This window comes from Strix uralensis, chromosome 23, assembly GCF_047716275.1.
Source record: "Strix uralensis isolate ZFMK-TIS-50842 chromosome 23, bStrUra1, whole genome shotgun sequence".
Lineage (NCBI taxonomy): Eukaryota > Metazoa > Chordata > Aves > Strigiformes > Strigidae > Strix > Strix uralensis.
This window is the reverse complement of record NC_133994.1, coordinates 3346983-3368528: the sequence shown is the minus strand read 5'-3', so window position 1 is coordinate 3368528 and position 21546 is coordinate 3346983. Positions and strand designations below refer to the sequence as shown.

The following is a 21546-nucleotide window of genomic DNA, read 5'->3' as shown; positions in this document are numbered from 1 at the left end:
CTGGGAAGGCTAGAGGTTGGCTAACAGGAAATTGTTGAAAGAAATTTTACGCTGGTCCCAATGCACAAAAAAAAATGACTGCAGAATTCTGCATCATGTAATCTAACTTCAGGAGGAGCCAGTTTTGGGACAGAGGAGTGCAGGACCAAGCATCAAGTGGGAATGTCTTGTCTCATGGTCACATTTGGAACAAGAGGGATGTGGCAATACAGGACAAGGATCTGTTAGCAGGGGTGTGTGCTTCAGTTTACACATGTGCAGACCCAGAAGAGCAAGGGGTGTTGCAAGCCAGGAGGGAGATGCCTTGGCAGCACAGCATGCGAGTGGGCAGGGAGTGTCTATTGGTAGTACGGAGACGTAAGACTGGAAGAGGAAAAGGGTGTGGGATTCACTATGGGAGAGGGACACTTGCTTCACACCTGCTTGTGCCACCTTTAGTAGAAAAAAAAAAAAAAAAAAGGTTTCTAAGCTAGTGGAAGCATAAGTGATAGGTACCCAGTTTGAAGGTAGCTTAGAGCAGTCTTCTCTGAGGGTGTGGACTAATTTTCAGCTTAATAGTTACTTCTTTATTACAGAACATTCCCGTAGCCTGCTCCAGTTGAGAAATCAGCCATGCAAATTCTTCATTAGGGTTATACCTGAGTGCTTGTGATATCATCACTGAAATATCTGTCCTATTTGGATGTCCTTATAGCTGAGCTGTGCATTTCCAGTGTGGGCAAAAAATGGAGGCAGAAATGGGAGACACTGTCATACTCAGAATCACACAGCAATGCCATAGAGAAGTATAACTCCAGCGTGCCAGCTCCCTGCTCTGGCTGCCAGGCTACTGCTCTTCCCCGATGGAAAGCTTCTGTGATAGCTGTCACTCTCACAGAAATTAAAGCTAAGCAGTAGGAAATCATAAAATCACAGGCTGGTTTGGGTTGGAAGGGACCTTAAAGATCATCTAGTCCCAACCCCCTGCCATGGGCAGGGACACCTTCCACGGGAGCAGGTTGTTTCAAGCGCCTTTCCTGCTGCAAGCTGCATGGCAAGCTCTTCTGCAAATGTGGCCAGAGGCTTCCAGCGGTCCAAGAGGCAGCTGCTTTCCTGCAAGCCCATCATCTAAACCACTGCCCAGCCAAGGCAGGGGAGCCCAGCTCCTTCACCGAGTGCACGGCCCACCGAGCAGCTCCACGGTCACCTCGTGGCATCTCTCCTTGGGTCCCTGGTTAGGGAGGTGTCGGAGGCTTGTCTCTTAGGAGAAGCAGCTTGTCAGAAGGGCTGAGATGTCTATTAAGCTGCCAGGTTGCTAGTGTGTTTAATTAATAGCATTAATGAAATTAGAGCATGTCTTAATCAGATAAAACAGAAGGGCTACCAAGAGAGTTAGAATCCTGTGTCGCTTTGGAGAAAAATTCATTTAGCTTCTTCTTTTCAAGCCATAAACCTGTGCCAGATAAACTTCATATTTTAAACTTTCTCATACTGAAGTGCTTCACTGACTTGTAAAGATCTAGAATCAGAAAGAATGAGTAAATGTGTGTGAATTTAAAAAAAAATTCCTGTCTTTATTCTCAGTTCATAGATAATGTTTGCATGGGAGATTTTTTTCACTCCCACCTTTTCAAAAAAATACATTTCTTCTGCCATAAGATATATTACATTTCAGCATGTCATAGTTTATATAGATCATTCTGACAATGCACTTTATTATGTCATGGTGCCTATACCTGTATAGTCCACACATAACCTTTTATTATTTGTGGTAACTATGACATACAATAATAAAAATTACAAAAATAATACTGAAAGCTGTGCCTTACAGAAGAGTACAACTCTCCTAACAGTGAGATGCACAAATAGTAGGAGATAGAGAGCCCCTGAGGGAAAGAGCTGGATTCTGGTTTCGGTACTGCTTGTAAAGTCTCCATGGAGTCGGTGTCATATCTCCTGGTCCATGTTAAACCCAATATCTCAAAGCACTCAGTGGCAGAGGTATCTTAAGAGGCGAGTTACACCGCAAAATGAAGTATTTTGCCCAAGGCTTTGTGGTGGACTGGTTGGGACTGGGAGCCCCATGTCTTTAGTGGCAGTCTGGTGCCATGTCCTGGGCAGCCTTTCTGCTTTGAGAGGACGGGAGGTCTGCGTGTGCAGGGCCTCCTGCCACAGGGAATTGCATCCTACTGCCCTTGTGGGAAGCTGGAAATGCCTCGGAGCACGGCTGGTGGCCAGCGCTGTCTGTTAATGAGCTGAGCAGTCTGGTTCCAGTGATGCTGCCACAAAGCAGCGTATCTAAATTCTGCAACATTCCCTTTTCCTCAGTTTTTAGAGCCCTTCAGACTTGGTCTCCTCCTGGCACACTCAATGGTCAGGACCACTTACCTGTACTTCATTTTAGGGGCAGGCACTGCTGCAGTATCATAAATGCTAGTGTTTGCATACACCCAGAAAGGGGAGATTTTCCCAGAAATAGCAATGTAGAAATGGCATCGAGAGCTAAAAGATCAGCTGAACTCATTTTAAACTGCATTCAGGTACGTCAAGGCGTGGGACCTCAGCCTACGGTCTGAACGCGTACCAATTCTGGAATTACCCCTGGGAGGTCTGTCATTGTCCTGGTCCGGGCTCAAAAGCAAACACCAGGGGAAAAAACACAGGTTTCTAGTAGAAGCATGTCTGAACAGAGAACGTCTTTCTTCAGTAGCTGAGCTCAGCTTGCCTGTTACACCTGCTCAGACGTTTCTGCTGTCCTGCGCCTGCGGAGCTCAGGCAGCTCCGAGCTCGACCCTCCAGCAGGAGGTCTTGGCAGAGGGAGGGAGGGGGCTATCTGCAGGAGTGGCTGAAATGTAGGCTCCTCCTTTTGAGTTTCTCAGGGTTGTTCGAAGCCATGTGAGAGAACTCCCGGAAGATGTCCAGGTAGGTAGCATCTCCTGCAAAAATACACAGGAAGAGGCATTAGTCCCCATATTTTTCCTTTGCCTTGCTTTGATACTTCCCACCCATGGAGATCATGGTGCATCAGGCCATTTTCACTTGGAACTCATGACTTTCATCTGGATGTAAGAAACAGCTCTACATGTGATACAGAGACAGAGCCCAGCTCATTTGCCTTGCACTGTCTCAGAGGGTTCTGGTTTGGCTTTCCATTCTTTGTTAATAAGGACAGGATTATTCATGAGCTTGCATATGCCAACATGCTCTCAGAACTCTTGCTTCACAATCAGATTTAGGATAATTCCTCCCTTTTAATATTATTGGTACTTTTTTCCAAAGCCCAAGAGACAGTAGAGAGACTTTTAAGACTTCAAGGAGAGCTCTATTCTGGAAGCTGAGTGCTCTGAAATGCAAAGGTCTTTTGTTGTGCCACTTGTGCAACAGCAGAGCTTCATGCAGGCGGGAACACAGGGCTTGATATTAGTTTGCTGGCGACAGCGTTCAGCCAGGAACAGAGATAAAGTCATTTACTAGTTGTCTGGCTTCTCTTCTGGCCGCCAGACTTTTCAGAGCTTGTTGTGGCAGGTACAACATCAGTCCACCCGTACTGGAACAAAACAACAACCTGTTGAAGGGCACTATCAGATAATAACAATTCTCCGTGACAGCTGACTCAAGGCCCTGCTCAAACCACAAGTGAAGGCAAAGAGTTCAGGTGTCCCAGCAGTGGCTCTGTGATAGAATCTCCCTTGATGCAGGAATGGTTTCAGATTTGTGCTGCAATTCCAGAGGTAATTAGGCACCCGCATCCCATTAATGATATCTCTGCTTGTATGTTTGCTGCTTGATGTTCTAGGGCAATTTTTTGCCACCGACTGGGCTACTGAGCTCATTTTTACCTGATGATGAACCCATGTAGCCACAGGGTAAAAGATAAGTGAAAGATCCCAGGTATTCACCTACACAAGTACAGTCTTTCATACAGAGCTCCTGTGCCCTTTGTTTGACAGGAGACATGTCCTGGGGAGTCACTGAGAGGGTAGAGCCACAGCTACTGTGAGCTGCGTAGCCCCAAGGCACATCATGCATCAACACTGGTGTAGGGCTGAGGGAAGAGAAAAGGTAATAAAAAAACTTAGTTCCACAAAGCCAAGTCGATAGCAGGATCCAGCGTAGCTTCGCATTGCTTCACAAACTCGGCTGGAGAGAAGGTCTGAGAGTGTGTCTGTCTGGCTGCGAGTGGACAGAGAAGGCTTGCAGCTTGTCCTCACCCTCCTGGCAGTGCTCCCTACCCTGCAGGCATCCTCCAAGACGCATTCCTCCAGCTGCTCCTCTTGAGGCAAGCTCGCAGGACAGGTCCCTCTGTGAACGTGCTGTCCCCTTCCAACCCAGCTCATGGGTGAGCACACTGGGATGTCAGAATTGCCTCTTCTCAGTAGATGAAGAGTGTCCAGCCCAAAAGGTCTTGAGAATAATAGTCTTCAGCATTATCCACATGCAGGTGGCAAAGGCTTATAACATGAGCCTTATCGTCAGGCAGGCTTTGATCAGGATCTGTTGATTTTCAGGCACAGCAATGCTCAGGAAATGTATGGTTTTGTGACAGGCACAAAAATCTTGACCCACCTGCTAGCTTCTGATTACAGTCACTTGAGCCCTTCCTTAACAGGTGGGACTCAGCCTATTTCCACTGCCCCCACCAGTGCTGCCCTGTGCATACAAATATATCCCAGTGCTACAGTGACTTCTGCCTTGCAGCCTGTTAGACCACTGTCCCCTCCCACCAGTGACAGGCCCTCCATGACCCACATGGCCTTTCATTCCCTGCGTGCATCACTCCAGCTTCCTAGGATTTCCACCCGCTCCCCCACCGCCTATTCCTCCCCACCTTCCCTAAATGCAATGTGGTCCCTTTCTGGGAGATGAAGAAAATCCCCGCCCTTATACACTAGATAGAAAACAGGCAGCTTTTCTATGAGGACAATAAAGACTCATCTCTGCAGGGTGTTTCTAGAATGAGTCTGCTGTTGAACTGTTAAGCTTACCTGACAGCAACAGGTAAGTAAGTGCTGAACTGGCTGAGTTCTGGTGTAGAGACCAGGTAACAGCCGCTACTTCTCCTCTTTGATCCTGACTTAGTTTTGACACCAGCGGGATGGTGTCAAAGTGGCACTTTTAGATAGTGGGACAGAGAATTGCCGTTACCCCCTGCCAGTAGCCCGACCATGTTGGTAAAATCAGGAATATATCCTTGTTCATCAAGATCACTAACCCTCCTGCATACCGGTGAAGTATCTCCTGGCAACACTCAGATATAACTACAATTGCAAGAATCCTATTGTAGTAAAGTATTAGTCCCACATTTTTGCAGATATTTAAGCATTTAATCCTCATTAACTGAAGAAAGAGACAGTCTTTTGGAAATCTGGTTTTCTGTAATCGCATTTCAGTCTTCAGTGCATTTATCCTTGTGAGGTTGGGTGAGACCACAGTCTCCATTTCAGACTGCAAATAGAAACGTAGTAAAATAAAGAGGTGGCAGCAGGAGTCGGTAACAGGGTTGGGAGCGAGCCATGTGTCTCCCAAGCTCTGTGCTTATAAATTTGCTGTAAGACCATGCAGCTCTCCTTCTGTAAATGCCTTAAATGACTGTAACGCTCCTGATTTCAACACATCCTTCCTATTTAACTCCTTTACTGAGTGCACAATCCTACCCAGATTCATTAATTTGGATCTGTTTGTCCCGCCAGGGCAAAACAGAGGTTATTCCACAATTTTGTTTTTCTGCATTTGTTTTCCATGTTAAGTATGATAGAAATCATGAGGCCAGGCCAGTCTTTCTTTTCTTCTTTTATTTTTCTGCCACAGACACACGGTATGAGAGAAACCAACGGGGGAAGGATTGCACTGTGATATGTGGGAAAGGGTAGTCCATGTGCAGAAGACTGATATTTTAATCTAGTGCAAGGTCTCCTTTTATAGGATGGCCATCAGCAGAGCTTGTATCATACCAAGCATTAACTGATTCAGGTACTCTGAAGAAACATGAATGGGTGGGGTGGGGGGGTGCGATCTGAGCCTGTCACCTTTACCCCAGCCTTCTTCCAAAGCACCCTGAAATCACATTATCACGAGACAGTGTCACAGAAACAAAAATGCAGAGTATTTACGTGGCATTCCAGTCTATTCACTGCCATAAAACTCAAGCTGTGGGTTGCAGAGAAGGAAAACAGGTTAAAAGGGGATGGTTTTTCCAGATCCAGTTAATACAGGCAACAAGGCAAGAAACCGTACATAAATAAATCAAGCCAAAGGAGGAGGAGGGAAGGAGTTTATCTAGATTTTTATTAACAGTGTTTCAAGAGACAATAGAAGAGAAGGGAGGGGAAAAAAAGGCAGACACCACAGCAACAGTTTTAAAATTGTACAAAGATAATAACATACAGAATATCTGGTTCCATAGTTACAGTCAGTACAGGCTGTGTAGGGAAAGGGGGAATTAAAAAACGTGTTACAAAGTTGTACTGAAAGCAGGCAAGTGAAGGAGGTTAATAGGTTATAGCGTATTTACAGCAAGTGTCAGCCCCTGGTACAGCAGCCCAGCCATTCAGTGTGTAACGGAGCCGTGTTAATCAACCACACTTAGCAGCTTTGACTTGGCTAAAGAACTTCTTTCTCTCTGTGCTGTTTAGATAGGAAGGTACAGGAGCCTTAGCCAGGAAGAGGCTGGCTGGGCTTTCTCATCTCCAAGGCTTTCACTCCAGGCTGCCGGCCTAGGTAACCCTACAGCAAGGAAGGATTACTCTAATTCTGGGATTCAGCAGTCGCAGGTCTGACGTAGCGGGCTCCCAGGATGGGGACTCCACGCTAACATTCGCGTGTTGTCAGAGGGACGTGACAGCTGGAAGTCAACTGAGACAGGTCTACAAAGCCACTGGCAACCTGACAGCAACCACCCGGCCGCTCCCAACGTGTCACCCGTTGGAGCACAAGGGCATACAAACTAAACGTGCTCCTTCACGGCCCTCGCTGCAAGGAAGGTGCAAAGTGCTGAGATGCCTTTGTGGGGCAAATGCTCCTACTTGAGCGAGCCTCTCTAGCCATCTCAACTGCTGCACCAGAAACACACATTGTCCTCATCGTGCCTTGGAAACTATCTTGGCTACTACCCCCACCTCTATCCCTGATTCCCCCCCTGTAACTATTCAGCTGCCCTATCGTCCCACTAACACAGCGCTGGGTAGACAGCTCAGAAGGGATGTACCCCAGCCCAAAATTCCCTACAAGGCTGAGGAACCAGCAGGCAGACTGATATGAATCACATTCCTATGGAAACAGCACTCTATATTTCGGAATCTCAAAAAAAAAAAATAAAAAAATCATCGTTTCTTCAGAACTCCCACTCTCCCTTCTCCTGCTCAGCCACTTCTTCCCCACGCCCCCTTCTCCATATAACAGCAGCACACACTCTCACACCCACACTCACGCAGGCGTTTGTCACCAGCTAATCAATGGTTTAGTATCACATTTAATCCGTTCATCCTGTTTTGTCTTTGGTTGAAAGCAATAATGCTCGGGCAGTGAGGAGAGAGAAGTGGGTTCGGGGACAGTCGAGCAGCACAGGAACACCACAGTAGTTCAGCACTAAACAGCTGTGTTGCGGCCACTGGACAGTAAGTTAATCAGTGCATTTCTTTAGGAGGTCCTGTTTTTCTCTTGCATAAATAATGGCCATTTTTCTGGTCTGAGATGTTACTGATCTATTTTATGCTGGTCACACTCTCAGCTTGTCAAATCTTTTTCTTTAGAGACATAAATTCTTCCGATTCCATGTTTTTCCTCTAGATTGCTCAAAGAAATTTCACATTGCAGAGACCATCTCAGAGACAACAATATTAAAATAACCTGAGGCTTCCCTGGATGACATGTGTAGTGGGAACACTGAGAGTATCATTTCAACTTGCCAGCAACCTGAACTCATCCCATTTGGAATCAGAGACATGTGGCAGACCCCAAAGATTCAAACCTAGACTACCCGTCCAGGCACTTGGTTACAGGGTTTGGGTTGAGTCAAACAAAAGCTAGGACAGGTATATAAATATTTACCCAGATCTCAAAAACTCAAAAGATGACAGAATCTGCGTGGCTGAGGCAATGGTTCGTGTCCATTTGTGTTTTGACAATGCCTGGCATGTTGCTTTCTAGACAAAGGCAAATCTCCTCATGTTAACTGTGGTTGCAACCAAGTTACTGTCATATAGATAACATACACACTCTTTTAAAAGAAAGGAAGAACGAAAAGAGAGTAGTTTTGGCATTAGATATTTCAAACGAGATTGTACAACACAAATACAGCTGTATTTGAAGAAGGAAAAAAAGAAATTGTTCAATATCTAGTCTTCCCTGTAGCCTGGCTGGCCATTTACTTTGCTGAAAACAAATTTTCTGTACAACTTCCCCACTCTCCCCTCCAAACTTCTAAGCACACACACACACATACACCCCAATCAAAAAAAAAAAAAAAAAAAAATCAAATAAACACAGAAAACATTGAGAAGTGCCTCCTTAGCATTTTTTTCCTGGAGAACCTTTTTGTTTTAGAAACTGCAGGATGTACTAAACAGTTTGATTACATTTCAAACTAGAGGCATTTAATGCCTCATGATCTGTATAATGAAAATAGAAAAGGGGGGGGGGGGGGAGGGGCAGGGGAAGAAAGGAATATTGTGGGGGGAAAAAAGGCAGGTTTTGAAAAATATTCCCTAACAATGCTACAAAAAAATCCTGACATTAAATACAGACAAACTGTATTGAATAAAAATTGCACTAGTCCTCTGGGCACATCAATAATAAATTAAATACTTAACAATTTCACTGATTAAAAAAGACAGCACAAAATCCATAACAAAAGAACATAAAACCCCCCAATACTGTATGTAGGAAAAGTGCACAAAGTTGCTTTATACATTGAATCTAAATAAAGTACCAATACATGTTAAATAGATAAATTGTCTTGCAAGACACTGCTTTTTGCATCAGTATTTACAAATGCTTTAACTTCATGTACTTCAGCAGTGAGTCTGAGCTTCAATGGACCTAAACTGTACATGATTTCTGTGTTGCTCTCATAAGCCACTAATGCTGACTGTGAAATAAGGTGACCCAAAGCGGAAGCCACGTCTCCAGTTCTCACTGGCTTACAGAAAGGATCAGTCATATTTCTACCTTCTCATAAAAAACTGGAAAACCAATTGGGGTGTTTTAAGTTGCTGTACATGTAAAAAACATTGCTAGACAATGACCATGCTGAAATTCATTAACAGAATAGGACCATGGCAGTGGTGGAACATCTCTTTCACCTTCCAGATCTCTGAAGTACCCTGAAAGATGCCAGATTTGATTCAGTGTGGCCTTTTTCTAGGAAAGGGCACAACTCGAGGGGACATCAGCACTGACAAATGTCTAAACTGATGCCCATCAGTATCAAATGGGATAGGATTATCAACGAGAATTCATTACAGGGAATCTCTTGGTTCCTAACCCAGGAAGCAGAGCGAGTTCTTGGCTGGATATTGGTTCCTGTACTGAGCACTCTAAGTGCTGATGCATTAAAACTAGATTTACTCCTGACCCCACTCAGACTGATAGTAACTCTACCACCAGTTGCAGAGTAAGTGAGCTCGGCTGACAAGAAAGGGCTGTCAAATGGGGCAGTGACACACAAGTGAAGGCACCACCCTGCTCAGTGGGGGACCCCATTTAAATTTAGGGTGACTTGGACCAGAAAGAAGACAAAGCCCAATGCAAAGGACCGAAAGATGAAGCTCCATGAGACTGTGAAGCGGTAACGTCCTCTAATCCTGCACAAGAAATGCTGAGTGGGCAGCCTTGCTGGCTATACCTTCACACAGGTATCAGGAAGAAAGATAATTTAATCCAGGGCATATTAAATGCAACCTGAAGGAGACTGCGTAGCAGCGCAACAGCGATGCACAGTGCACATCTGCCTACATTTGGCATCACTTACACGGGTGTAAAGCCTGGAGTCAGCCCTCGTCACTCAGTGATGTGACTCCAGAGTCATGTGTGGGAGCTACAGCCAGAACACAGTCCCTACTCACAAAGAAACTGTCCTCTGAACTAAGGATTTATACATCCTAGCGTTCCTCTGAAACCGAATTCCAGCAATGATGGCGTTTTATGCCACTCTGCTTCATCCCACATGCAATCCTGAATCACTCCTGAGGGTGCCAGAGCTGAGCAGGATACAAATACAGACCGAGCAATCTGCCCTCTGCCAACTGTTCAGGGCACATCCCACAGCTTCTACTCAGAGAAGGGTTCAGAGGGAGTTTTGCCTGATCAAAGACCACAGGATAGTTCCAGACCAGGCCCTGGAGAAGGCAGAATGCAAGTCTGCACGGTGCACTCCCCCTCCAAGCCACCGGCCTACTGTGAATCGGCAGGGTCACCAAGGCGGGAGTTAGGCAGCCCGGGTTCCGCAGCAGCGTGCAGAGCACTGGCCCCCAGGCACAGAAAGAGCAGGGTGAGGGAGAAAAGGCTGTGAAAGGCATTGCCAATGATGAAAAGGCTGACGGGGCCAAGCTCATTAATTTGGGCCTGATTTTGCACTGCCGTTGCTCCGCAGCAGTTTCAGCGCAGTCACCAGGATCACTTCAGATTCGCAACGGACAACTGGGACTGAGATCAGAACTCAGCACTAGGTACAGAGAACCCCAAAGCTCCAAAGGGAACAAGAATGAGAAAAGATGTACTTCAAGACCCAGAAAACTGTGGTCTGGCTGCAGCAAAACTTGGGACAGCACTTTCCTAAGGAAGCAGGGACTCCCCCTTGAACCGAGAGGACACCCTACTAGAGACTAAGTGGAGATTCTTCATTGTTCCACTTTTAGATGTGTGGGGGGACACTGAGCTGCGGTTGGTTTAGTCTCTGAGGGCAGTATCTTGAGTGAAGAGCTGGATCACTGTTGCTTCAGTATCGGAGGACACAATTATGTCAATAGAAACAAACCTGGAAAGGTTTCATCCACTAAGGGCTGCAGCATGACAGCAGCCGGTATACAAAAAAAAGTAGTCAAATGTGTATTGGATGAAAAAGAGTATGATTGTGGATCGCTGCTGATGTAATGCAGGAGGATGGGGAACTCTGCCTGGTATTCTTGCATCCTTACGAGATCCTGATCCCCTCAAGATCCCAGCACTATCCGTAAGGCACTATGGCCCAACCCCAGAGCCAGCAGCCTAGGTGCCCAGGCAGGCTAAATACCACCCACGAGTCCTGAAAGATTCAGATGTCACTTGCAGTTAAGGGCATTTTGAAGAGGCTCTTACAGGAGCACACCTCAGCTTGGCATCCAGACTGCCAGCAGTACGTGCACTCTGTAAGCCCTCCCCAGCAGGATTACATGGCTGCAGCATCTCAGCAGAGCTACTGTAGCATGATCCCGTAACACAGACCATAAACATAGCAACAAAGTGCTCTAAGTACAAACACATTCCCCCAATCCAGCAAAGAATAATACAAGGAAAGAAACAAAAAGAAGATTCTGCTGGTCATTGGAACTGGGGAACTCAAAAGGCCCTGGGCCAGCTGCTGAGATGCCCTACTCACATGCTTTAGCACGTGGAGGGAGAGCACAGAGGGGTTCACATGCGAGTAGAAGTCTCCTTCACAGAGATGCTAAGTCAGAAATCTGAAGTGACCAGGAAACAAACGGAACCAAAGTCAAATTGCATCGTGCAGGCAGCCATTTGGGCAGTGGGAGTTGGATGTGGCTTTTCTTCCCTGACACAAAGCCCATCGCCAGCGACAAGCTTCTCCCAGCCTCAGAAAATTAGCACTGCTGCTTCTGTAACACCGTGCAGATTGCATCTTGGCCCAGGAAGCAGGCGAGCTATGGCTTTGACCACCTAACCACCACAGGCAAGAGAAGGGGAGCGTGGCTGGTATAGTCCTGAGAGCAATTAAGGTGAGTAGCCATCGCTCTCAATCCTACCCCTTCTCTTGTGCCTTCTGGAGCAGAAATATCTCTGCCCCACAAAACAGCCTGCTCCTGACTTAGAGGTCATCTTTTAGGTTTCTAAACTGGCCCTGGCAGCTGCCAGATGCTGCAGCAGTCCCATGAGAGAGCAGGCTGCTGGTCCTGCTGCCAGGACAGAGGGCTCCACGTCAGAATCCCTTCCAAACAAACTGTTCAGACGTGAACTCAGTGCATGGTAACTACACTGAAGCAGAGACAGGTTCATCTGATCATATTGTTGGTGGGTTTCTCCTGGTGATAGAGGGTTTCCTTTTCTTCTCTTTTTTTTTTTTCTTTTTTTTTTTTTTTTTTAACGCTAAACTCGTCTCCCATACTTTTCACACACTCAAGTCCACACGCCATGGTCTGTGGTTATGCCCTAGGAGTCTCCTACACAAAATCAACCATCCAGTAGTCAAGCATGAGAACTTAACACTAACAGGAAAGACCCCTTTTCCTTCCTGTGCGCATCTCGACCTATATGTGCAGGCATAAAAAACAGACCAATCTGCAAGAAACACCAGTATACCAAGGATGGGGCTCTCGGGGCTTTTAGAAATTCAGCCCAACTTCAAGACAGCAAAGGGGAGGTGGGGGAGTTGTCACTAACACTCATCTATATTAAGGCTGATGAACTCCTGTATACACTTCCTGTACTGCAGCTCAGTAGGGCTGTTGCTGGGATATTGACCTGGTTGTCCAAAGGGACCCTCTGCTTCTCGCATCTCCTCGTTCATTCGAGCCAGACGCAGCCTAGAGTGAAACAGAGAAAGCACAAGGGAGAGAGGTTTGGTTATTCCTTCCCTGATGGCTATTTACAGGCAGTGTTCCTGTACACACACACACTGCAGAGTCCTGGCTGCACTTACAAGGTAACTATGTCTGCATTGGCTGCCTGGACAGCAATACTGAGCGGGTCCTGCCCATCGCCATCCACCGCGTGCTGATTTGCCCCTCGCTTGAGGAACAAGCAGACCTGACTGCAGGAGAGAAAGAAAAGACCATCAGAGCAGAAATTCCAGCTCCCCCAGCCCACACTGCAGGGGGCAGAGGGCACTGTCCTTCCACAGGCAGGCACAGCTTCACTTCTACTGGTCTAAATCAGGAAAGGCTGCGGTGGCATAGAGAAAGGAACGGGGGTACAAGGGCCCAGTTACCCCCCATCTATCATCATGGGGGCAATTATCCTGAAGACAAATTGTTGATGTGATATAAAAAGGCATGTTTTGCAAAATTCACCAAAACCCAGCTCCCTTGCCCACCTCACCCTGTGACTCTCAGTGTTCACACTGATCCTCAACCCAAGGGTGAGGGAGCATCTCACTGCAACGTGCAAAGAACTCACCCAGTATGCCCTAGGTACGTGGCGTGATGCAAGGGAGCGCGGCCTCGGATATCTCTTTGGTTAACATCTGCCCCATTCTGCAGCAGGAATTCACAGGCTATCAAGGAGCCCTGGCAAGGTAAAGGGGAATTTCTAAATAAATTCAGCCAGCAGTACCAAGAGGAGGCATGAGCATGTACCAGGCTGTAAGCTGCCCGCTGTCAGCGCGCTCTGAACTAGAGTCAAGGCCTCACAGTGGCCTCCCAGCCACCCAACGTACCCCCATCACAGCTTGAATCAGAGGAGTTTTGTTTTCATCTTCATCATTCACCCAGTTGATCTCAGCACCATGTGCGAGTGCTTCTGCCATGAGAGGCAGGTTTCGGGCTTGTGCTGCCTTGTAGATCAACAAGCCAGGATGCAGCTCCCTCAGGTCCTCCAAATCTGATGCCTCCTGTTCAATTTCTGCTTCGCCGCTTGACTCCTCCGACACCTCACACTCTAAGAGGCAGAAAAGGATGGAGAGAGATGACCCAAAAAGCTTCGCATTTCCAATTTCTTATGTTCCCTGTTGTTCTTGGCACCAGACAGTCCTGACCGTCCATCCTGCCTCCACCAACAGCCTGTGACACCCACCTTCCTCTGTCACGCTGTCCACCACAGAGCCAAACACCAGGATATCGGTGCTGCCATCTGTGCTTCCTCCAAGCCCGCTGTCGCTGCTCAGACCTGCAGGGCCAACAGAAGACAAACCAAGCCCATTTTAATACACAGGCATTCCAGAACCAGGCACAGCTGAGACCACGGGGGGATAAAGGGCTGCGCAGAATGTCACACACACATTGCACCGGGCACTGCTGGCAAGGGAGAGGGGGACTTCTAGCCCATTTAGCCCCACTCAGTAAAACTGCCCAAGGAAAAATTGCAAAGCCTTATGGTGTCCGTGTCCCCACGCTGCCCTTCATGCAGGGATGCTCCAACATTGCCATGGCACTTTGGGCTGCTGAGGACAGCCCTTGCTGCAATTCATGAGGGACGCTGTGACAGAGACTGGAGCAGAGCAGCAGCAGAGACAGCTTTGCAGCAGGTTATGCAGCGTCACAAGCAAATGAAGACACTGCTCTGCTTTTACCACTAATAATCTCAGTTTCCACTCTATCCGTGCTCTCCCCAGAGCTTTTCAGTTTTCACTGGGGCACTTTGCCAATGCATTGCTCGTGACAGATTACTGACCATGACTGGGCCAAATAATATCAACAGTGCATATCTCAAGCCAAATTCTTAAAAACCATTGTCTGTTGGCTCCTTCACCTTCACAGACATCCCTTCTGTTCCCCCACAGTGCTTCCCACCTTCCCTGCTTAGCTGGTGAATGTCACAAGACAGCTGACTACATACAAGAAATGGAGTCATGAAGAGATGAAGCAACTTGTCCAAGAACACACAATGTGTCAGCAGCAGAGAAACTCTGTACCTTTTCCAGTTTGCACCCAAAAGCAGTCAAGAAAATGACAGAAGGAAGGAAGAAGCACATGCAGAAACTGCCCCTGCGGGAACAGGGATGGCACATCACCTTTGCCCTGAGGGATGCCCGGCCCCTTTGGGAACTCTGGCTGGATTCAGCTTTTAACTTCCCAATAACTGTAAGGGCTGGGGGTGTCTGTGCTCCCAGAACTCAAAAGGTTAAGTCCCCATGATCTACCCCAAGACCTACCCTCAAACAACTGTGATTAGAAAGAAAAACAATCCAAGTTGTAGCTGACAAAATGATTCTAAAATATGAGCTGAGTAGTCTTTGCAAAGAGTAATAGCAGGAAAGCCTGCAAGAACTAGAGATCTGAGCCTTGAAAACCACAGCAGAACAAGACACCTTAACCTTAAAGGCTGTCCATTGAAATCTCCAGAGCAGCTACAGCTAGGTCCCAGACAAAGAACAGCCTCTAAAGCAGTGGTCCTGAAATCACAGCTCACAAGCAATCCTTCAGCACTGCTCAACAGCCAAAGGAGATAATGAAGCTACAACAGGAAAGGTTTAAAGTGGCACACATCATGCAAATCTTTTTTTGGATTTGCTGTCAAAAAAAAAAAAAAAATCATTGCTGTTTTTTTGTAGAAAGCAAACATACTGCTTGGTGAGACTATGCTTTCCATTTTGTCAGTACAAGTAAAGAGTGACTCCAGTGAGGCCACATGGCACTACTCTAGATTTACACCAAAGCAAGAAAGGAGGATCTGGCTCATATCACATGAATATTAAGAGGTCAAATTCCCAGTTCTGTTCCCACTGAATCAATGATAAAATTCCTGTTTTCTACAGGAGCCAGATGTTGAGCAACCCTGAAGTTCTACATCTCCCAAGTATTGTTTCTGTTGACCAATAACACTAAATCCCTTGAAACTGCAATAGCCCTGGAGACACTGATTCAGACAACCACTAAAGCACCTTCTTCACTGATTTCAGGCAGTAACATGTACTCGTGGAAAAGCCTGTGATTTTCTGCTGTGTTGAGGACTGTAAATATTTCTCCTCAGTTCATACAATAACAAGCAACTGAGCTAGTAAGTTTTAAAAAGTTACCACTCCTCAGCCAAGTATGATAACAGACCACACGACTAGTCTGTGACAGATGGGGTGCATTTGAAGTAAATGCTTCTTATTTCCTATTTGCCATGAGATCCCACCTGTACAGGATTGGATCCTTTCTCTCATCTGAGGGACAGTTGTTCCTTTAAGATGTAGTAACCTGACTGTTGGGAACCTTAGGAAGCTTTTAGCCTTTCAAAAGCCTGCCAAGCCTGTCTTTCCCACAAGGGACTGGTAACGTATGGGTTCCAATCATTTGGCTGAAAGAAAATACAAAACTGCCTCTGAAGCTTGGTTTGGAACAAGTAAAATTTGGATGTCTCTTTTGCTGCTAGCTGCCAGAGCGTCACCTTACCTCCGTCCAGGAGGAACGGCGTACCGCTCCCACCGGGACCAATGCCACTGCCACTCCATGGGCCACCTGTTAGCGGATGCTGCATAGAGATGTGGCTGGCACCTAGAGGAAGGTGGACGGAATATGAGGGGAGTTCATCGTCACAAACACAAAAAGAAAAATTGTCCGCAGTAAGACTTGCTAAAAAAGGAAAAAAAATTTAAAGCCAAAACTAAAATCAGAAAAAAAGCCAATGGAATGCATAGCCTGGGAGTAAAAGATGTTGGGGAAAAAACCCCATCCACCAGAATGCAAACACCAGCGACTGACTGGATAGGATATTAAAATAATAAGTGCAATAAAAGAGCAATGAGTTGGAGTTTGTGCAACTAACTCCTCATCACTCTTCTGAAACATTTACCCTCTCTCCAGTGAGGCCAATACCTTGCCTTAGGTCTGGTGCAATGCACATGCCCTAGAAGAGCTGGGAGGTAAAGCGTGCCAGGAGCAGAGACACTTTCTTTCTTTGTACTTACTGCGTGGGCCGGAGCCAGCACCAGTGTCAAAGTAGGAGAAGAGAGAGTCCAGCTCATCAGGGCAGAAGAGGGAATCTCGACGGAACTTCCTCTCCAGCGTAGCTGCTATTTTACACAGAGAGATTTTGAAATACATAGTTAATAACATGCAAATGAACAAATGAGAGACAGTTCTACAGCTGTATTTACACAGGCTGAGCTTGCACGTCCAACGTCCCCCAGATGTGTCCAGGGCCATACTCGTGCCCATGTGCACCATCAAAATATAACAAAGCCCTGACCACAGGAGGTGATACACTGCAGACCGAATCATCCCAGAGCATTCTGAGCAGCCAGAACCCTTCATAAGCATGGCCTCTCTTACAGATCAAGCAGGTAAAAATAAAAGGATTTGAAACTTATTAAAAAGCAGGAAGCTGGAATACAAAAGAAAATGCACAAAGCAAGCTTAGAAGCTGCTGGATCGCCCTAGTGTAATGATCTCCTTTAGCCACAAGAACCTTCTTAAACAGATGGAAAAGGTTAGAAAATGGCTCTGAAGACCTGTGTCACCACGGTCTGTGCAACAGCATTTTTGCCTCTATCTCTGGCAGGCTTGCAGGTCCTAGAGACAGACAGGGCCACACGTGTTACTAGGGCAGTCGTGTACACACCTACGAAGAGTGGCGGGCAGGCCAACACGCGGGGCCTGCGAGGTTCCCACCTGATGACAGCATGGCTGGCGAGGCGTTGCCTGCTTCGTGGCGGTACTTTCTACGAGCCGTGGGTGCTTTCGTGGTGCTGTTGTGTCTCTGGCACTTCTTCACACACCAGCGTCGAGGTTTCCGCTCGTTTTCTGTTAGAGTCTCCCCATTTGGCAGCTTCTTCAGGAATTTCTTCTCCACGTACTTCACTTTGATCCAGGCTTCCTTGTCCTGCCTAAGAGAAGGGCAGCATAAAGCTGTGCACAGGGTCACAGAATCACAGAATCATTCAGGTTGGAAAAGACCCTTGGGATCACCGAGTCCAACCATCAGCCTGACTCTACAAAGTTCTCCCCTACACCACATCCCCCAACATCTCATCTAAACGACCCTTAAACACACCCAGGGATGGTGACTCCACCCCCTCCCTGGGCAGCCTATTCCACTCTCTGACCAATTTGCCTAAAGCAAACAGCCACAAGGAGACAGAGCTACTCTGGGTCATTTTATCAGCCTGGCTTTTGAGTCCTAAAAATCATTGAGGCCTATATTAAGAAGGGGGAGTTTCTCAAACCTAAAAATATCTCCCAATTTCAAAGCAAAACTAAGTCCTGCAGGGTGTAGCTGAGAGTGGAATGAGATGTTCAGCCCTAGGCAACACCACATGTTCCCATTACACGTATCTGAAAGGCATCAGAGCAGGTGTAAATGCAGCAAGCCCTGGTTCCCAAGCATCTTTCACAAGGTTTGCTGGCTGGTAATGCCCCACTGACCTTTCTGAGAGTCCAGCTCAGGCTAGCTACAGAGGGAGTGGGTCGAGATAGGTGTAACCTGAGGTAGTTTTGGCCCTCAGTAAAGGGCCAGTCACACTTTTAATCTGACTTACCAGAGAGCTTAGGGTACTGGGTTCGCTGTGTGGATGGATAGCTTTCCACAGGACTGAGAGGACCAGCGTGTGCACTCAGACTCACCTGGAGCTCCCGGCTGTTGGTTTCTTAAGTCCCAACTCTTCACATTGTGCCTCATAAATCTGATTCATGGTACTGTTCCCCAGCTCGCACATCAGCTGCAATACAACAGGGAATGAGTGAAATCCTCAGGTGAGGAGCTACCTTCTCTCTAGTCTAGCATGCCACCAAGTAAGACTTCCCTCACATCCACCACTTGTCTAGTTCTTGCTGTTAAAAGCCAACACTCACTTTCAGTAACTCTGGCTCCCAGGAGTCCAGTGTGAGAGATCGGACTTTAGAGCAGTGAACACCCAGACTCCTATTTATCCAAAAGAAAGAAAACTGAAATGGTTACATGCCTCAAAACAGAACTTGCATCATAAGATGAACAAGATCAATCCAGTTCTTATGTATTTATCTATACAGCCATAGCTATAGCAGAGATCTTTATGTATATGCATATACAGATGTACCTGCACACACAGGTACCACACCAAGCAATTATTTTTGAATCTATCTGTACAAACATTATAGTCAGTTGTAATTCAGGCTCCACTATTTTTTTCCAGGAGCTTGCAATCCATCGCTGGCTAGCAGCACGGAGCACACGTGCACACAGTACCTGTGGATACCGGAGCACTCGATGCACAGCAGAATGCCCAGGTTGATACTGGCCCAGCGAGGATCGGGCTGACCACAGTCACAGCACTGGTCATTCCCAGGGATGCTCTGCACTCTCTGTAAGATGGTCTCGCCTTTCACACTACGCTCCCGGGAGTCGGTAGCAGAATCAATGCTGCTAGTTGATGGGGAAGCAGTCCGGTCCAGTCTCTGCAAGGAAAAAAAGGGTTCTGGGATTCTACAAAGCCCTGTGGAACGAACCAGAGCTTTGCATAGCAGAGGAAGCATTACCTGAAGAAGGATAACCTAGGGCTAGTCCAAGAAGGGAACAGGTAAAGCCTCATTAATCTCTATTATTGCCACAAGACAGTGCTGCACCCCATCCTTGCTCTGGGAGAGCGGGCAGCACACAGCCTCGCTATCGCGGTGCCTTGCTTGCACTTGTCCCAGCTAGGGAGCAAGCTCTTCCCAAGGAACATAATTCCTAGGGGGAACATCAATCCAGCGTGATGGCAAGAAAATGAAGATATTAGGACAACACTGATTAAAGCCTTGTCCTTCCCCCAGCGCCGCTTTGTAAGTGTGATTTTGGTTGGTGAACAATTGTTGCCTTTGAGTTAGCACTGACATCAGCTCCCTTCCTTGAGGGCAGAAGAGTAGTTCCAAATGGCCCACCCATCCTGGACCTGCCACGGCCCAAAAGCCCACTGTCAGGGCTCCAAGACACAAATATGGATCTTTCATGACCCCTCCACTCACTTCAATGTAATAGCTGTCAGGACTCTCCCGGTATGCAGAAGCAATGCTAGCTTGGACAGCCTGAATCCAGGCCTGGCGCAGCTTCTCCGAGTCAGCCTGCAGCATACAGCTCCTGTGAAGGAAGGAAATGAGTTGGAAAGAGCAAAAGGACAGAGTGCACGTTTTGGTGAAAAATGTTCCATTTCATCCTCAGCACGGACATTCCATTGGGGGCAGCATCTTGATTTGACAGGCAAAGGGGCAAAAATTAATCCTACAAGCTTGCACTGTCAGAGGTGTTCCCTCTTCAAAAACTCCAGGCAGGTCTGCCAGCTGTTTTGAAAAGCTGACCACTGCCATTTTCACTGTCAATATGTATATTAGGCATGTGTGGCCTAGCTCTGACTCCGCTGATGTCTGATGCACCTCACAGGGACTCTGGAGCACAGGCAATGGTATATCCCAGTCAACATTTAATAGCCCAGGGCAGCATCTGCTCAAATCTAATCTCTTGCAGTTCCATGCACAGTCCAGCTACCATGAGGATGGCCTAGGGAAGCCACCAAACTTACTTGGTAGGTGAGACGACCTCAAAGCAAAACCTCCTCTCTATGTCTTCACACGGCTTGACAGTACAGAGCCGCAGGTCTTCCACCACTACCGTGAGGACATCCTGCAAGGGTGAGAAGAGGTGGCTTTGTTGGCTCCCTCAATCTGTGTCATAATCAGGCCTCTCAGAAAATTCCTTCCCCAACCCTGCTGGTTAGCACATACTGAGTCCAGAAGGAGCAGAGCCAGCCCACCACCAGCTAAGTCTAGGGCAATAGGAAGGGGTTGTACGGAATCAAAGCGTGGGGCAACACGCACATGAAGTGGCAGGTTTACTGGGGACATCACCAGCTTCCTCTGCTCAACAGGAATATTTAGAGCACTACAAACACCATCTGCTGCCACTTAGTTCTTAGTAACTCTGGAGCACAATAATGCCTGGATGGGCTTGCTGTCCCTCTGATCCAATTCCCCTCCCAACTCATTCCACCCCGCTCCCCCGCCATGGTGTAGAACTCCCCAGCAAAGCAGGATACCAGACAAATTGGCTAATCCACCAGTGTCATCTGGGGTAGCTTCACTGACCTTTAGCTTTTTCTGGTACACCAGCTGACTGTTCTGTATGGAGAACCACCTCCTGGGGGAAGACAGACAGACATCAGAACAAGTGAACAGCAGAGCTACAGAGAGGCAGTTTGTTCTGCGGCAGAGCAGGCTCTCTCTCCATTTAAAAAGAGTGTCATTTATTCCAAGAAGTTGGAAAGTAATGTCACAAGAAAAGCTCAGTGCCCTCCCTCAAAGAACAAACAAAGGATTTACAGCCTCAGGGAATGACTCCTGGCATTGAGATGCTACACTGGCAAGTGTTCTAGATGTGTCAAGGTACAGCAAGAAGGAAGGAAAGACAAGAAACAAAGGAGTAGGGCAGTCCCATATTACTGCCTGCAATTTCTGGGGCAGAAGCCTGTGTATGCACACTGGCCCTGGTGCAGGCGGTAAATCCAGTGCCTGTGGGACATGTTACACTGGTTAGAGCACACTTGCACTGGCAGTGAACATAATTGACATTCACTGGTGAAGCTGGAGTGTTTGCACATGCCATGCCAGATGCAGTGTGCCTGCTGCCTCTCCCAGCAGGCTGTCATAAGGCAAGCCAGAAATTCCTTGATATCATGAAGAAACTTCCAGGCGGGAAAAAATAAAATCCATCTCAGAAGACCCTGCTAACTGGCAGCTCTACAAATAGTGTTGGAGAAAATAATATGAA

At 47.2% G+C, this 21546-nt stretch overlaps 1 protein-coding gene across 5 annotated transcripts in view; it reads right to left on the bottom strand.

Moving 5' to 3' along the window:
• Positions 1-1484: 1484 nt before the first annotated feature.
• Positions 1485-21546, bottom strand: part of ACAP3 (ArfGAP with coiled-coil, ankyrin repeat and PH domains 3) — a 100090-nt gene continuing 80028 nt past the window's right edge. The window contains exons 11-25 of one of the 5 annotated variants that reach the window (XM_074892770.1): positions 20865-20913; positions 20303-20403; positions 19752-19863; positions 18994-19202; positions 18621-18690; positions 18393-18487; positions 17442-17656; positions 16739-16843; positions 16224-16325; positions 13921-14013; positions 13565-13785; positions 13306-13415; positions 12830-12940; positions 12652-12713; positions 1485-2915 (exon numbers count right to left, since the gene is read on the bottom strand). In XM_074892770.1, coding sequence (XP_074748871.1) covers positions 2809-2915; positions 12652-12713; positions 12830-12940; positions 13306-13415; positions 13565-13785; positions 13921-14013; positions 16224-16325; positions 16739-16843; positions 17442-17656; positions 18393-18487; positions 18621-18690; positions 18994-19202; positions 19752-19863; positions 20303-20403; positions 20865-20913 — 1762 coding nt within the window. In that variant the 3' untranslated portion in view covers positions 1485-2808. Of the gene's footprint in view, positions 2916-5756; positions 6034-12651; positions 12714-12829; positions 12941-13305; positions 13416-13564; positions 13786-13920; positions 14023-16223; positions 16326-16738; positions 16844-17441; positions 17657-18392; positions 18488-18620; positions 18691-18993; positions 19203-19751; positions 19864-20302; positions 20404-20864; positions 20917-21546 lie in introns of those variants that run through there. The other 4 variants (XM_074892768.1, XM_074892771.1, XM_074892773.1 and 1 more) reach the window with 4 other exon arrangements.